This window comes from Somniosus microcephalus, chromosome 1 (genome assembly GCF_052327205.1).
Source record: "Somniosus microcephalus isolate GS21.2 chromosome 1, FLI_Smic_1.0, whole genome shotgun sequence".
Lineage (NCBI taxonomy): Eukaryota > Metazoa > Chordata > Chondrichthyes > Squaliformes > Somniosidae > Somniosus > Somniosus microcephalus.
The window spans coordinates 19,166,918-19,184,904 of NC_140987.1; the positions used below are offsets into that span (position 1 = coordinate 19,166,918).

General features: G+C 49.7%; 1 protein-coding gene across 1 annotated transcript in view; it reads right to left on the reverse strand.

The window, feature by feature from the left end:
- Positions 1 to 17,987, reverse strand: part of LOC147123966 (DNA polymerase nu-like) — a 75,663-nt gene that overhangs the window by 49,407 nt on the left and 8,269 nt on the right. Inside the window, exons 2-5 of the mRNA XM_086002692.1 lie at positions 15,552 to 15,624; positions 14,976 to 15,088; positions 12,811 to 12,871; positions 3,442 to 3,506 (exon numbers count right to left, since the gene is read on the reverse strand). Coding sequence (XP_085858818.1) covers positions 3,442 to 3,506; positions 12,811 to 12,871; positions 14,976 to 15,088; positions 15,552 to 15,624 — 312 coding nt within the window. The remainder of the gene's footprint in view (positions 1 to 3,441; positions 3,507 to 12,810; positions 12,872 to 14,975; positions 15,089 to 15,551; positions 15,625 to 17,987) is intronic.

The following is a 17,987-nucleotide window of genomic DNA, read 5'->3' on the forward strand; positions in this document are numbered from 1 at the left end:
GTTTAAAGAAGTTTTACTTACAGTTACATACCTTTACAGCCTTTCTTCCCTCAGGTCTCGGGAGTCCCTCATCTCACCGGCACAGAAAGCAGAATGGCCGCGATCTGTCAAAAGTTCCAGCATTCAGCTTTCTGTTCCGGGGAGATCTCTAAATCATCCTGACAGGAAGGAATTAACTTGGAGTACAGGTTGTCAGTGTTTGACAGCTTCAAACAGCTGTGGAACGCTGATATTTCATCTGTCAAAAGGTCTTGACAGATGAAATAAATATCTGTGACGTCACCTGTTGCCGGGTGGCCCTTAATTGGCCTGCTGAGCCCGCTGGGTGAGCTCAACAAGGTCAATCAAGTCAAAATCACGAGGGTTGGCTAGAACTCGATGGAGGCGGGATTACAACCCCGAAAGTTGTAGTCCCACCTCCTACCCGACTCCTCAATGAAAATCCAGCCCAAAGAGTCTGCAAAGGGATATAGATAGACTGAGTGAGTGGGCAGTAAGGTGGCAGATGGAGTATAATGTAGAGAAATGTGAGGTTATTCACTTTGGTAGGAAGATTAGAAAAACAGAATATTTTTTAAATGATGAGAAACTTTCAAATGTTGGTGTTCAGAGAGATTTGGGTGTCCTCGTGCAAGAAACACAGAAAGCTAGCATGCAGGTACAGCAAGCAATAAGGAAAGCAAATGGCATGTTGGCCTTTGTTGCAAGGGGGTTGGAGAATAAGAGTAAGGAAGTCTTGCTACAATTATACAGAGCCTTGGAGAGACCATACCTGGAGTACTGTCCACAGTTTTGGTGTCCTTATCTAAGAAAGGATATACTTGCCTTGGAAGCAGTGCGACGAAGGTTCACTAGATTGATTCCTGGGATGAGAGAGCTGTCCTATGAGGAGAGATTGAGTAGATTGGGCCGATACTCTCTGGAGTTTAGAAGAATGAGAGGTGATCTCATTGAAACTTACAAGATTCTGAAAGGGATTAACAGGGTAGATGCTGAAAGGTTGTTTCCCCTGGCTGGAGTGTCTAGAACTAGGGGGCATAGTCTCAGGATAAGGGGTCGGCAATTTAAGACTGAGATGAGGAGGAATTTCTTCACTCATCTTTGGAATTCTCTGCCCCAGAGGGCAGTGAATGCTGAGTATATTCAAGGCTGAGATAGATAGATTTTTGGACTCTAGGGGAATTAAGGGATATGGAGATCGGGCGGGAAAGTGGCGTTGAGGTCGCTGATCGGCCATGATCTTATTGAATGGCGGAACAGGCTCGAGGGGCCGCATGGCCTACTCCTGCTCTTACTTCTTGTGTAAGTCAATTTCGATTCCGGGGCGCTACCAGGGTAATGTGCACGGCGGTGACGTCACGATCTCCGGGCGAAGGAGATCGGGGCGCACCGCCATAGCGCCGCCGCAAAACTCCCACCGAATGTGGCGGGAGTCGATGTCAGCGCCACGCCCGGTCGCAAAGCCATTTGCGTCCCGCTAACGGGAGGCACAAAGGCACCCAATTTCACCCCGAGTATATTAGATATCAACAGTGGTACAACTAATGCACGCAGATGTTATTCTCCAAACGTTAAACTTTGCTACAATTGCAAAAACAATCTTAAAATGCTGGTTGCCTCTGAGCTGCAAGCTGAAACGGAGGAGCACATTCCAACCACAAGGTTCCCTGGCCAAGCAATTGAACTCTGAGTAACCTCAGCCAGTATTTACTTATAACATTTACACTTTGTGGCCACGAAAGGACTGGCCGCCTGAAGCAAGCGAGTCTCAACATTAGGATTTGCATGGTACTGTTGCCGTCATTGGCCAAGAAATTCGGGTCGAGGGCTTCCCGCGGGTGTAAGCCCCCCGACCTGCACTTACCTTGCGCGCCGGCCGTTGAGCTGTGGGCCCCCGTGGAATTCGGATCCTGGGCCTGCTCCAACTGCCGGCGCGCAGTGCTTGCATATCCCAGAGGCGCAGTTAGTTCGATGCGTCCCCTGGGACCACGTGGGCCATGGGGAGCCAATCGGAGCAGGGAATGCTCCATTCATAAGTTTGACAGGAAGTGCTGTCAAAACTTATAAATACTATGGGCTAGATTTTCAGTATAGACAGTTTTGGGGCGCTAAGCTTAGCGCCCGCCCGAAGTTATCGCCCGCCCCAAAGTAGCGCTGCGTTGCCGGAAATTCAGTGGCTTCGCCCTAAGAGGTTGGTGGAGCGCTAAAAGAGGCGTTCCACTAGTATCTTTAGGCGCTAAGCCGGCGGTGGAGAGCGCAACACCCGAGCTCGGGCGCAGCGCACGGCAGACACTCTGGTGCCAATGAGCTCTTAAAGGGGAAGGGTGCATGTATTTTTTTCAAATGCAAAGTCTGGGGAGAAACGGGGAGGAGGAGGAGGAGGAGGAGGAGGAGGAGGAGGAGGAGGAGGAGGAGGAGGAATAATGATGATTGGTGCCCGGAAACATAAATAGACCGTTCAGAACAACACACAGCTTACTTCCACACAACACATGCAGAGTGCCTTTTGTACGAGTGCCCTTTAATTTGCGCTCCCCAGGGTGTGTTGCGTTCCATTTTACAAACGCTCTGGACGCCAGGCGCACAATGGGGCGGTCCGACTGAAGTTTGGATTCGGGGCGGCCAAAGGGCGTTGCACGAGGATGTGACGTCATTTTCTGCGCGCGCATCCGGGCGGCCGCTAAACTTTGCGCCGGCGCTAACAGGCAACTTAATTTGGGGCGGGGCGCAAACTGCGCTGCGCCCAGGCGCTACACGCATAGCGCCCGAAAATCACTTCTCTTAAGGCGCTAACTGCTGGCGCAAGCAACTGAAAATCTAGCCCTATAAGCCCCAAAACATCACTAAATCTTCAAATAAATTTTTTTTTAAATCACATTTTTTAAATAAACTATAAATTACATGAAATAACTATTTTAAACAATAATTTAAATTTTTGAAAAAATAATGTTATTTTCTAACGGGGCTAAAAATAAACTTAGCTTGCTTTAAAGTATTTAAAAATAATAAACCTGTGGAAAAAATGTTTTAATTTTAATTAATTCACCACTTACCTTGTAAAAAGCAGGCCTTACGCCTGCTTTTTAAATATGTAACTGCTGGAGACTTACCCTCCTGGGAAAACCTGTAAAAAAAACATAAGTTCGATGCGCACGCGCAGCCTCTCCTGCGCACGCGTTCGATCTCTTAACCCCTGCTTTCAGGGGAACGAAAGTGCCAGTTACCCGCATATGCGCAGTGCATGCAGGAAGCCGGCACTTCCATTGGGCCTACGGGTGAGTACACAGCACGTACTCACCCGTGGTGACCCGAATTTCTAGGCCATTATAAATCAGGGCATCATCCAATTCACCGTGAACAGCACCGCAGAAGATCCACTAGCATTTTAATTAAGTACAAAAGTACAGCATGAAAACGTATTACAAAAAGGAGGATGGATACCCCAAGCAGTTCTGATGTTCTCTTTAGATCTTCTTTATTGACATGTATTCTGTAGTTTTCCATCACTGCAAAGAAATGACAAAAGTCTTATCACTGAACCTGACATTTATAAAGTAAGGCCTAGCAATTCGAACCCTTAGCGCTGGCTGTTAAGACCAGTTTGGAAAAAAAAATGGCAGCCGCCTCGCTTCCAGCGCGGAACGCAGTGGCCGCCATATTGGGCAGGTCAGCGGCGCTGCCGTTGCCTGTGTTCGCCGCAACTATTTTAATTACCAGGAGTGCGACGTCAACCGGCGTGCAACGGCCAATTGATGCACGCCCAGCAATTGTGGACATCGCCGCTCCTCTTACCGGCCTCTCAAAAGCACGTCGTTGCACGCAGCCATTGACGGCACATAGAGCCGGGAGAAGGCGGTGGTGGTGAGCTATAAACCGTACAGTAAACATTCTGCACAATTCACATTTACCGTGCTACTTTTAAATAAGTTACACCCAAATAACTGACTTCAATTGTCTTTCAGTTTATTGCAAAAATGATTTCATGTGATCCAGATCGAGCTGGCTTTTCCTTCGTTGTTGATTAATTTAATTTATTTTTTGATCTTTTCATCAAAATCCAGTTCATTTCAAGAAAAATCTGATGAACCGGCTGAACAGAGAAACAGTAAGATTTATAGAGGGTTTTTCGTTCTTATTGAAAATCTTAACTTCTCAACTAGCCCCATATCTCTCATAAAGACGGGAAATAGCAATTTGCACTGTCTGGGGAATTGGGAGGAGGCGGGGCGGGTTCTCCATTGTTTTGTATCGTGATAACGCAATTGGTGTGCCCCCACTAAAAGTCTCGAATTGCAAATTGTACAAAGGGATTAAAACATTCTTCGTTCAAACATGTTCTGCTCCATTTGACATCTATGCCACGGTCTTTCACTTGGAAATGTACTGTTAATAAGGTGACTGCCTGAGAACACCGCACTGATCCTTGAGACCTGACCTTCGGCCTCCTGCAGATGTTACCGCCGGAAAGAGGGCGCTGCACAGGCGCTTTCGCTCATTTAAATCAGCAGGCAGGCCTATATTAGATCTGGCAAGGTTCTACCAGAGGGATTTGAACCCACGACCTTCATGCCGCAGAAGGGCAAAGAGTGCTACCCACAGAGCCACAGCTGCTGCTCACAGCAGGAGGCAATTGTAGCAAAGACCACTTGCAAAATTAACCCTAGTGATGATTGGAAGCACAGAAATGAATTGGAGAAACTGCACTGGATATAGGTCTTCAGACATGAAAGCTCTGGTCACCACACTTTAGGAAGGATGTGAAGGCCCTTGAGAGGGTGCAGAGGAGATTTACCAGAATGGTTCCGGGGATGGGGGATCTTAGCTACAAGGACAGGTTGGAGAAGCTGGATTTGTTTTCATTAGAGCAAAGGAGATTGAGGGGTGATTTGATAGAGGTGTACAAGATTATGACGGGTTTGGCTAGGCTAGACGGGGAAACGCTGTTCCCACTAGTTGATGGTTGTGGTAAACCACTGTATTGTATATTGCCACCTCTGGGTGGCGCTGTGTATGGAGGCATGCCTCAGCTGACTCCACCCACCACTGTGTGGGTTTCGTTCAGACTTGTTCAGTCACTCACGAAGAAGCATGGTCTCTTCTTAGCTAATAAAAGCCTTATTCATCTCTTCTTTCGACTCATCATCTCTTCTTCGACTCATCACCTTTTATGAAGTAATTGATAAGCGTATCAATTTTATTAGCTAAAAGTTAAATGGCGACACCTGAGGAGCAACAACAGCAACGGATACAGCAGACATTGCTGAGAGCCCTCAGACCACCACGCCTGGACCTCGACCCTCAAGATGTGGGTGCATCAGCCAAGTTTGAACACTGGCTGAGCTGCTTTGAATCCTTCCTCGCAATCTCACAGGTTACAGAGGAGGATCACAAACTGAAAATTTTGACCGCCCAGGTGAGCCATCAAGTATATATGCTAATCCGGGACTCTAATACGTACGTGGCGGCCCTCGAGCTACTAAAAGGGCAATATACGCGCCCAGTGAACACAATTTACGCCCGACACCTCTTGGGATCCCGCAGGCAGCAACCGGGAGAATCGGTAGGGGCATTTGCACGGGCGCTACTGGCACTCTGCAGAGACTGCGATTGTAAAGCGGTAACGGCTGTGGAGCACGCGCAGGGACTCGCCTGTGATGCCTTCGTCAGGGGCCTCCAGTCAGACCACACCCGGCAGAGACTGCTAGAAAGCAAGGAACCCGACCTGAAGACGGCCATTGCCCTTGCGCTCTCGTTAGAGGAGGCCCACCGAAACCTCGAGGCATACCCCCGTAACGGCGCCGAGACATGGCAATCGAAACCGTGGGACACGGGACCGCCGCCCCCGGCACCAACCGCTGCAGCGACCCAACCGAGACAGCAGCCTCCGGTAAGAACTGCTTCGATGCCCAGTAACCAGGCCCAAAAATGCTATTTCTGTGGCCAGTTAAAACATCCCAGAGCGCACTGCCCAGCTAAGACAGCTACCTGCTCGGGCTGCGGGAAGAAAGGCCATTACGCTAACGCCTGCAAGGGGAAGCCAGCCAGCAGCGCAGCGTGCGGGCCATGGGAGCAGCCATCTTATCCGCCATTTTGTGTACCCCCGGCCGCATGGCATCCGCCGCCATCGTATCCAACGCACTCAACCGCCATTTCGTCACCGGAACCGACCACCGTCTCGGCGGATGACTATAGTGACTCACTAAGCCACATACTGGCCTCCGTGACGCTGGATCAAGGCCACCCTCACCATCTATCCAGCTCCATGATGGATATCGCGGTAAACGGCCGCGCCACCAGTTGCCTGATCGACAGCGGGAGCACAGAGAGTTTCGTCCACCCCGACACGGTACGTAGCCACTCCCTCACGATTCTGCCAACGCACCATCGCATTTCTATGGCGTCCAAGTCCCAGTCAATGGACATCAGCGGCTACTGTGTGGTGACCCTGTCAGTAGGGGGCACTGAATATCAAAAATTTAAACTGCTAGTCCTGCCCCGTCTTTGCGCTGCCGTCCTGCTAGGGTTGGATTTTCAGTGCCACCTTAAGAGTGTCACACTAGCATACGGTGGACCCCTCCCCCCACTCACAGTCTGCAACCAACAACTTTTAAATCGCCCGCTGCAAACCACCTGCAGCCTTTCCACATTAAAAGTCCCCCCCCCTCCCCTGTTCGCTAACCTCACCCGCAACTGTAAACCCATCGCTACCAAAAGCAGGCGGTACAGTGCCGGGGACAGAGCTTTTATCAGCTCTGAGGTGGAGCGGCTCTTGAAGGAGGGCATTATCGAAGGTAGCACTAGCCCCTGGCGAGCCCAGGTTGTAGTCGTTAAAACCACTGCAAAACGCCGCATGGTAATCGACTACAGCCAAACCATAAACCGGTACACCCAGCTGGACGCGTACCCCCTCCCTCGCATATCTGATATGGTCAATCAGATTGCGCAATACAAAGTATTCTCCACCATCGACCTTAAGTCAGCGTACCACCAGCTGCCCATCCGCCATGAGGACCGCCAGTATACTGCCTTCGAGGCAAACGGCCGCCTCTACCACTTCCTTAGGGTCCCCTTCGGCGTCACCAACGGGGTTTCGGTCTTCCAAAGGGAGATGGACCGAATGGTTGACCAGAACGCGCTGCGGGCAACCTTCCCCTATTTGGATAACATCACCATCTGCGGCCACGACCAGCAGGACCACGACGTTAATCTAGCAAATTTCCTCCGTACGGCCCAACGGCTGAACCTAACGTACAATAAGGAAAAATGTATGTTTCACACCAAGCGCCTGGCCATCCTCGGCTGCGTGGTGGAGAACGGAGTCATCGGGCCCGACCCCGACAGAATGCGCCCCCTAATGGAGCTACCCCTTCCCCACTGCCAAAAAGCACTGAAGAGATGCCTGGGGTTTTTCTCCTACTACGCCCAGTGGGTGCCCCTCTATGCAGACAAAGCCAGGCCCCTCATCAAAGCCACCTCCTTCCCCCTTACACCAGAGGCGTGTGCAGCCTTCACTCTTATCAAGAACGATATCGCGAAGGCCGCAATGCACGCGGTGGATGAGTCCATCCCCTTCCAAGTGGAGAGCGATGCCTCCGACTTCGCCCTAGCCGCGACCCTTAACCAGGCGGGCAGACCCGTGGCCTTTTTCTCAAGGACCCTCCAGGGCCCCGAGACGAGACACTCCTCCGTCGAAAAGGAGGCCCAGGCTATTGTAGAAGCGGTGCGTCACTGGAGGCATTACCTGGCCGGGAAACGATTTACCCTGCTCACTGACCAGCGTTCAGTAGCTTTTATGTTTAATAATAAGCAGAGGGGTAAAATCAAGAACGACAAGATCTTGAGGTGGAGAATCGAACTCTCCACCTACAATTATGATATCTTGTATCGGCCAGGGAAACTCAATGAGCCCCCAGATGCCCTATCACGTGGTACATGCGCCAACGCGCAGAGTGATAGGCTGCAGTCCCTCCACAATGACCTCTGCCACCCGGGGGTCGCCAGGTTTTTCCATTTTATCAAATCCCGTAACCTGCCCTACTCCATCGAGGAGGTCAGGACCATGACCAAGAGCTGCCAAATCTGCGCCGAGTGCAAACCGCACTTCTATAGGCCGGACAGAGCAAGCCTGATCAAGGCCACCCGCCCCTTCGAACGCCTGAGCGTCGATTTTAAAGGGCCCCTCCCCTCCGCTGACCGCAATGTGTACTTCCTCAACATAGTTGATGAGTACTCCCGTTTCCCCTTTGCCATCCCTTGCCCAGACATGACCAGTACCACGGTCATCAAGTGTCTGAATGACATCTTCGCTCTGTTCGGGTTCCCCAGCTATATACATAGCGACAGGGGCTCATCGTTCATGAGCGACGAACTTCGGCAGTACCTGCTAACAAGAGGTATCGCCACGAGCAGGACCACCAGTTACAACCCCCGGGGGAACGGCCAGGTGGAAAGGGAGAACGCGACGGTTTGGAAGGCAGTCCTCTTAGCACTAAAATCTAAGGGCCTTCCGACCTCCCGCTGGCAGGAGGTCCTCCCTGCAGCGCTTCACTCCATTCGGTCACTGCTTTGTACTGCCACTAATGCGACCCCTCATGAGAAAATGTTCGTTTTCCCCCGGAAGTCTACATCGGGAACCTCGCTACCGGCATGGTTGACTTCTCCTGGGCCCGTCCTACTGCGGAGGCACGTGAGGACGCATAAAACGGACCCCCTGGTCGAGCGGGTGCACCTCCTACACGCCAACCCCCAGTATGCCTGGGTGACATACCCAGACGGGCGGGAGGACACGGTCTCCATACGAGATCTCGCACCCTCGGGTACCCCTGAATTACCACCGTTATCCCCCTTACCACCGTTATCCCCCTTACCTCTGTTATCCCCCACCACCCCTCCCAACCCAACCCCTGCAGACGGCATGCCAAAGCCCCAGGAATCTTCGCCAACCACCCAGACACCAGACCCGACGTCGGATGCTGCAACACCACCGCCGCCACCACGACGATCAGGACGTCAGACAAGGCCTCCTGATAGACTTAACTTGTAGTACCCTTCACCCCGCCGGACTTCACATTAAACAAGGGGTGAATGTGGTAAACCACTGTATTGTATATTGCCACCTCTGGGTGGCGCTGTGTATGGAGGCATGCCTCAGCTGACTCCACCCACCACTGTGTGGGTTTCGTTCAGACTTGTTCAGTCACTCACGAAGAAGCATGGTCTCTTCTTAGCTAATAAAAGCCTTATTCATCTCTTCTTTCGACTCATCATCTCTTCTTCGACTCATCACCTTTTATGAAGTAATTGATAAGCGTATCAATGGTACAAGGGCTAGGGGACACAGATTTAAGGTTTTGGGCAAGAGCTACAGGGGGGATGTGCAGAAAAACATTTTTACGCAGCGAGTGGTGATGACCTGGAATTGGTGGAAGCAGAGACACTCATTTCAAGGGGAGACTGGATAGGCACTTGAGGGAAATAAACTTGCAGGGCTACGGGGATAGAGCAGGGGAATGGGACTGACTGGATTGCTCTACGGAGAGCTGGCACAGACTCGATGGGCCAAATGGCCACAACATCATATTGTCACACAGCTAATTGATGGTTGGGCCTAGGACACTGCCCTGAGGAACTCCTGCAGCGATGTCCTGGGGCTGTGACGATTGGCCTCCAACAACCACAACCATCTTCCTTTGTGCTAGGTATGACTCCAGCCAGTGAAGAGTTTTCCCCCCGATTCCCATTGACTTCAGTTTTACTGGTGCTCCTTGATGCCACACTCGGTCAAATGCTGCCTTGATGTCAAGGGCAGTCACTCTCACCTCACCTCTGGAATTCAGCTCTTTTGTCCATGTTTGGACCAAGGCTGTAATGAGGTCAGGAGCTGAGTGGTCTTGGCGGAACCCAAATTGGGCATCAGTGAGCAGGTTATTGGTGAGTAAGTGCTGCTTGATAGCACTGTTGATGACACCTTCCATCACTTTGCTGATGATTGAGAGTAGACTGATGGGGCGGTAATTGGCAAGAATGGATTTGTCCTGCTTTTTGTGGACAATACATACCTGGGCAGTTTTCCACATTGTTGGGTAGATGTCAGTGTTGTAGCTGTACTGGAAACAGCTTGGCTCGAGGCGCGACTAGTTCTGGAGCACAAGTCTTCAACACAATAGCTGGGATGTTGTCGGGGCCCATAGCCTTTGCTGTATCCTGTGCGCTCAGCCGTTTCTTGATATCACGTGGAGTGAATCGAATTGGCTGAAGACTGGCTTCTATGGGGACCTTGGGAGGAGGCTGATATGGATCATCCACTCGGCACTTCTGGCTGAAGATGGTTGCAAACGCTTCAGCCTTGTCTTTTGCATCGCGTGCTGGGCTCTGCCAACATTGAGGATGGGGATATTCTTGGAGCCTCCTCCACTCGTTAGTTGTTTAATGGTCCACCACCATTCATGACTGGATGTGGCAGCACTGCAGAGCTTTGATCTAATCCGTTGGTTGTGGGATCACTTAACTCTGTCTATAGCATGCTGCTTCTGCTTTTTAGCATGCATGCAGTCCTGTGTTGCAGCATCCCCAGGTTGGCACCTCATTTTTAGGTATGCCTGGTGCTGTTCCTGGCATGCTCTTCTACACTCCTCATTGAACCAGGGTTGGTACCCTGGCTTGATGGTAATGGTAGTGTGAGGGATATGCCAGGCCATGAGGTTGCAGATTGTGGTGGAATACAATTATGTTGTTGCTGATGGCCCATAGTGCCTCATGGATGACCAGTTTTGAGCTGCTAGATCTGCTCTGAATCTATACCTTTTAGCACGGTGGTAGTGCCACACAACATGACGGAGCGTGTCCTCAGTGTGAAGACAGGACTTCGTCTCCACAAGGACTGTGCGGTGGTCACTGCTACCAATACTGTCATGGACAGATGCATCGGACGAGATCTAGTAGGTTTTTCCCTTGTGTTGGTTCGCTCTCCACCTGTCACAGGCCCAGTCTGGCAGCTATGGCCTTCAGGACTCGGCCAGCTCGGTCAGTAGTGGTGCTACCGAGCCACTCTTGGTGATGGACATTGAAGTTCCCCACCCAGAGTACATTCTGTGCCCTTGCTACTCTCAGTGCTTCTTCCAAGTGGTGTTCAACAAGGAGGAGTACTGATTCATCAGCTGAGGGAGGGCGGTCGGTGGTAATCAGCAGGAGGTTTCCTTGTCCATGCTTGACCTGAAGCCATGAGACTTTGTGGGGTCCGGAGTCAATGTTGAGAACTCCCATGGCCACTCCCTCCTGACTGTATACCACTGTGCCGACACCCCTGGTGATGGAGGAATCTGGGACGTTGGCTGAAAGGTATGATTCTGTGAGTATGACTATGTCAGGCTGTTGCTTGACTGGTCTGTGGGACAGCTCTCCCAATTTTGGCACAAGTCCCCAGATGTTGGTGAGGAGGACTTTGCAGGGTCGACTGGGCTGGGTGTGCCTTTGTCATGTCTGAAGCCGCTGCCTAGGTCGACGCCGGGTGGTCCGTCCGGTTTTATTATTATTGTTTTCTTGTAGTGATTTTGTACAACTGAGTGGCTTGCAAAGCCATTTCAGAGGGCAGTTAAGAGTCAATCACATTGCTGTGGGTCTGGAGTCACATATAGGCCAGACCGGGTAAGGACGGCAGATTTCCTTTCTTAAAGGGCATTAGTGAACCAGGTGGTTTTTACGACAATCCAGTAGTTTCATGGTCACCATCACTGATACTAGCTTTTTATTCCAGATTTATTTAATTAAATTTCAGTTCCCCAGCTGCCATGGTGGGATTTGAACATTAGTCCAGGCCTTAATCCAGTAACATAACCACTACGCTACCGTAACCAATATACTGATAGGGTGAGATGAAGAGGGATGGGAGGAGGCTCGTGTGGAGTATTACCGACGGCATAGACCTGTTGGGCCGAATGGCCTGTTTCTGTGCTGTAAAATTCTATGTAATTTCATACAAATGCGCCAAGCATTTGGACACGAATATCCCACGCCGTAATTTCAAGGTGATACAGCGGAGGAAAGTGCAGGGGCTGTAGGTTTCTATGGAAGGATGAGCTGCGGGCGGACTAGTCATATGGGAAATTGGGAGATTTCCCGAGTGCTCCCAGGAATGGCTCCACAATGCTGGATTATCAGTGCCCTCCCCCTCCCCCTCCCTGTTCCGTGAGAATCCCAAAGAATCTTTACCTTTCGGAGGGCCAGTCCACTCCCTGAGGAGCTGAATGGCTCTCCTTCACTTTTGTGATCAGCAAATAGGTTTCTTACTTTGTCTTCGCCTTCCAAACTGGGACTGTGGGGCGACTAAATTGGCGTGGATCACAATGGCTGCCCTCTACATTACCCATTGTAACCCAAGTACGCTAAGAGGGTTGAAATTTCTCAGAGTGCTATTTTTTTCAGGCACTTATGTCAAGTTGAATAAAGGTGCTAACCAATATTAAGGCATATGAAACCAAGGCAGAGTTGAGATACAGATCAGCCATGATCTACTTGAATGGTGGTGGAAGAGGCTCGAGGGGCTGAATGGCCTACCCTGTTCCTATGTTCCTAGGGGCACTAAGGATCAGACAGAGAGGAATTTCAACTCTCTGCTTCAAAGCGGAAAAGGTAATCAAAACAAATATCCGATGAAGAGATCAACAAACATTTTGAGGATCGCCGTGCAACCAAAACACCCCGCCCCATCCATGTGCAGAATTGATGTATTCGCTAACACTGTAGCAGAATTGAAGTATTCACTAACACTGTAGCAGTATGCGATGCTCATACGGACAGTTTGAGGTTGCTCACCTGCTAAAACAGGGATCAATCGGAGCTCGACCGTGCAGAACAGCTTCCACAAGTCTTGGGCCTGTGGAATTCAAAACAGAAACATCTTAGCCGCGATATTACCGTTGCTGATATTAGCTGGCGAACGCTTAATGGGTTCTTACGACATTCCTCTGCTGGCTATTTTATCGGAACCTTTCATTCGTTTAACACAGGCTAACCACCAGAATTTGGGCACTAAGGGAATCAAGGGATATGGGGATAGTTCAGGAAAGTGGGGATGAGGTAGAAGATCAGCCATGATCTCATTGAATGGCGGAGCAGGCTCGAGGGGCCGTATGGCCGACTCCTGCTCCTATTTCTTATGTTCTTATGTAGGTAGAGGAATGTCATACGGCCACATTAAGCACTTGTCCACTAATCTCTCCATCACTAATTTCTACAATGTTAGAGCTCGGGAATGTATGTTTCAACACAAAATCAGTGCTGCAACATTTATGCATTAAAAAAAATAAACACATTTTTAATATCACATCTCTCAGAAAGCTCTCAAATTGTTTCACTTTTGTTTTTATTTGTTTAAGGGATGTGGGCTTTGAGTGGTGATGGTACTCCCACAGTGCTGTTAGGAGGGAGTTCCAGGATTTTGACCCAGCGACAATGAAGGACTGACGATATACTTCCAAGTCAGGGTGGTGTGTGACTTGGAGGGGAACTTGGAGGTGGTGGTGTTCCCATGCGCCTGCTGCCCTTGTCCTTCTAGGTGGAAGAGGTCGCGGGTTTGGGAGGTGCTGCTGAAGAAGCCTTGGCGAGTTGCTGCAGTGCATCTTGTAGATGGTACACACTGCAGCCAGGGTGCGCCGGTGGTGGAGGGAACAGACAGACAGGGCCTCAGCTTAACGCCTCATTCGATAGGACTGAGCTGGTGACAATGCAGCATTCCCTCAGCCCTGCATTGGCCTGTCAGCCTGAATTACACGTTGAAACCTTGCAGTGAGAGATAGGTGCAGTCCCCACCGCTTATAGCAGGCGTGTTGGCGCTAACGCCCGCTATACGCATTGGACGGTTTAAAGGGGCAGCGCTATTAAAGAACTCTACTATTGAACAGGAATGTAGTAGATCACTATTGAATAAACTACTGCAGTCGGTGCTTAGTGCAAACTTGGTCCCCACAGCATTTAGAGGGGACTGGACACAAGGTACAAAAGATGCTATTTACGTATCTTTGTTCTTGTGTTTGGTGCACCTTAACGAGGTGCAAGCTAGTGAGTAAGGACAGCTGCTTCTGCCCGAAATACAGGGAGCATTTAACATGTTTTACGGTGCAACTTTGAAACCGACTTTAATGTAAACAGATAATAGTGACCGCTTTTTGGCCGATTTAAGCGACTGTCTGGTTTAAACGTGGGCGTTGTCAAGCGCTGGGGACTGTACTCACAAGGATATGTCTCCTTACGGAGCTTTTGATAGAGTAAATAGGGAAAAATTATTCCCTCTGGTGAGTGGGTCAATAACCAGAGGTCATTGATTCAAAATTATTGGAAAAACATCTCAAGGGGAGATGAGGAGAAATCTTTTCACTCAGAGTCGTGGGGATCGGGAACGCTCGACCTGAAAAGGTGGTGGAAGCTGATTCCATAAATAATTTTAAAAGGGAGTTGGACGGGTACCTGAGGATGAGAAACTCGCAGGGATACGGACAAAAAGCGGGGGAGTGGGACTGAGCACGACTGCTCGTTCAAAGAGCCGGCACAGGCACGACGGGCCGAATGGCCTCCTTCTGTGCTGCAAGTTTCTATGAATCCATTCTATGAAATACAGGTCGGCACGCTTCTCAAAAAACAAATGTGCTAAAAATTTAATAAACGTAATCAAATGGAATACATAACGCAGCAGCGGGTGGAATCTACATAGGGGAAATAACCATTTCTTTTAGACTATAATCTAATTAGGCTGCCGGTGGTATTACAGTGACTTATACTGCATCACTCAATGGAATATTATTACTTTTATGAGCCTGACATGCAGTTATGTTGTCGGGATTAATTTTCTTTGGTCGTCTTCATTACTGCAAGGGGAACTGGATCTATTCTTGCTGCTACAGGATTGGTCAATTACTGGAACGGTGAAGCCACAGGAGATGAAATGACATTCTGAAAACGTGTTTAAATAGCGTAACTCTTGCCTGTAATTTAGCACGAAGATCCATCATGAGGTGGTGGAGAGTGTGAAGGCCGGCACAGAGTTCCTGCAACTTAACAAAACTTGGAAAATCAGACGGGCACCGATACATTTGACCTAAAAAAAAGGCAACGGGGACGATTTTAACCCACTCCGCCTGGCAGGACACGGGCTCAGTTAAAATAGCCATGCAAAGAGTGAGCGCCCCGCTCCAGCTCCCGCTCGATTTCTCGCCCGCCGTCAGCGTATCTGGACCCCTTTTTTTTTTAGGCGTCAGAAGCGCCCGCCTGATTCAGGCAGGGAGCCTTATTATTACATGCAAATCGGGGTCTTATGGTGTCATTAGGACCCCAATGGCCCACTGCAGGTGTCCTGCTGAATAAAACTTGGCAGGGAAGGAGAGAAGACTAAGGTAAGTCAAAAGCTTTCCAGAGTGGGACAAGGAGGCTCAGGAGTACCCCGCCAGGAAAGTCTGGGCCTCTGCTGCCTGCCACAGTCTCTCTCCACGCACCCACTTCGCACCAATGAAACGGCCCCGATTCTCCTCACCTCCCCACCCCCACCCCCCACCGCTACTTACCTTGGTACGGCCAGGCAGCCCCCGTGATTTTGACCTGCCCGCAATTGGCCAGCCGGATGTAAATGAGGCTCAGCTGTTAAAATAGCCCAGGCGCTAACTGATGACAGGATTGACACTAGCCCCACCACCTGCCTGCTAAAGCCCCCACCCACCCCCGGCCAATATCTCCCATTTTGAGGCATAAGCTGGGGAAACACCCACTGGAAACCCTGCTGGCACTGACAGTATTGGTGGCTGTTCCTGATTTGCCCTTCAACCATGTGGGGAGGCACCTCACCATCAGTCAGTACGTTCCCTCACAGCCCCAAGCCAATATCCTGTTTTATATTATGTTTGTGCAACACTATTAATAAAACCCGGTTTCCAAGGGTGTTGCCAAACATATTTTGCGAATTGTGCCCAATAATCGTGCAAGGTGCACTGATCTTCACACCTGAACTTATGCCTGGAAATTTGTGCATCCGAGTGCCTAATATGCACACCTGATCTGCACCGAGATCACAAATAAACTCCACAATTCTCACCGGGCTCCAGTGCTCCCTCTGGTGGAGGAGTGAGGCACAACACTAACAGCAGTAGAAATGAGCAACATCTGCAGTGAGACATCCCCCTTCATTATAGCCAATATATGCAGAGAGGATATTAAGGCTGTCCCTCATTTTGCTTTCATCCTTTTGGCTGTCTATTTGAGACTATTAGCAGATTATCGTTAGATAACCTACTGTGTGAGACGATGCAATTTGCACAAACACATGCCCAGCTACACAGGATTTACAGCACAGGACCAGGCCATTCGGCCCAACTGCTCCGTGTTTATGCTCCACACGAGCCTCCTCCCACCCCTCTTCATCTCACCCCATCAACATATCCTTCAATTCCTTTCTCCCTCATGTACTTAACTACCTTCCCCTTAAATGCATCTCTGCTATTCGCCTCAACCACTCCCTGCGGTAGTGAGTTCCACATTCTCACCACTCTCAACAACAACTTGTATTTATATAGTGCCTTTAACATAGTAAAACGTCCCAAGGCTCTCTGTGTAAAGACAGTCTCCTGAATTCCCTACTGGATTTATTAGCCACTATCTTATATTAATGGACCCTAGTTCTGGTCTCGCCCACAAGTGGAAGCATCTTCTCTACGTCTACCCTATCAAAATCTTAAAGACCTCGATCGCGTCACATCTCAGCCTGCCCTCTTCTAGGGAAAAGAGCCCCAGCCTGTTCAATCTTTCCCGATAGTTATTACAAAAATAAGCAGTGCCACGACTTCTGGCAGCTCTTCATCTCCATAGGATTACATCGGGTCTACAGCACAGAAACAGGCCATTCAGCCCAACTGGTCTATGCTGGTTCTGTGTGCAGCCCCAAAAGGGAGTAACTATGTCCAGGCTAAGTGGTTATCAATGAACCACAATAAGACTATTTTAGGAGGGCCTGCTGGTGCAGTGGGTTAGACACTGATCTTTCAGCTCCAAGGCATGGATTCTAATCTGGCCCACATGGACGGGGTGAAAGTCTCCTCAATCAATGGAAAGCAATATTGGGCAGCGTATAAAACAGGCGGCCCATTTGATATCATCAGTTTCCCACCAGGCAAGTCAGGTTAAAGTTACCCACATAGCCCAGTGTCTTGTGCAGCAACCAAAAAGCCTTTCCTCCTCTGATGGCTTCCTTTGTGACTGTGAAAAAGGTAAACTATCCCTCCTCATCCCTCTCAACTTGTCTGCAGCCTTTGACACGATTGACCAATCCATCCTTCTCCAACGCCTCTCCACCGTCGTTCAGCTTGGTGGGACTGCACTCGCCTGGTTCCATTCCAGACTGTATACAATAGCAAAATACTGCGGATGCTGGAAATCCAAAATAACAACAGAAAACACTGGAAACACTCAGCAGGCCAGGGCAGCATCCGTGGAGAGAGAAACAGAGTTAACGTTTCAGGTCGATGACCCTTCGTCAGAACTGGAAAAAAGCAGGAAATAGAAAGCAAGTTTAGGGGCTGGGAAAAGGGGGAGGGAATGAAAGAACAAAAGGGAAGGTCAGTGATAGGATAGAAAGCAGGAGAGATTAAGAGACATTAAGAGATATTCAAGGCAAGAGGAGGTGGTAATGGGATATGTTAAGGAACAAGGGATGGCTCTAGATGGGGTGTGAATTGCACTGAAGAACTTGGACATCCAGGAAAGGACAAAATGGGAAGACATCACCCCAGGTACAAAATGTTTCAGCTCATAAGAAAATCCATTGGTACACCTGCAGAGAATGTCACATTAGTCACAAGATTCAAGGAGCCTCCTCAACCAGCCACCCGCTCCTTTCTAACAGTAGCGATCTCGGATGCTGGGGCAATTGTCTTACAACAACTGCAGAGTTTGAGTCCATCCCAGCACTGCGTTATTCATGTCATGCCCACACAATTATCTGGGCACATTGG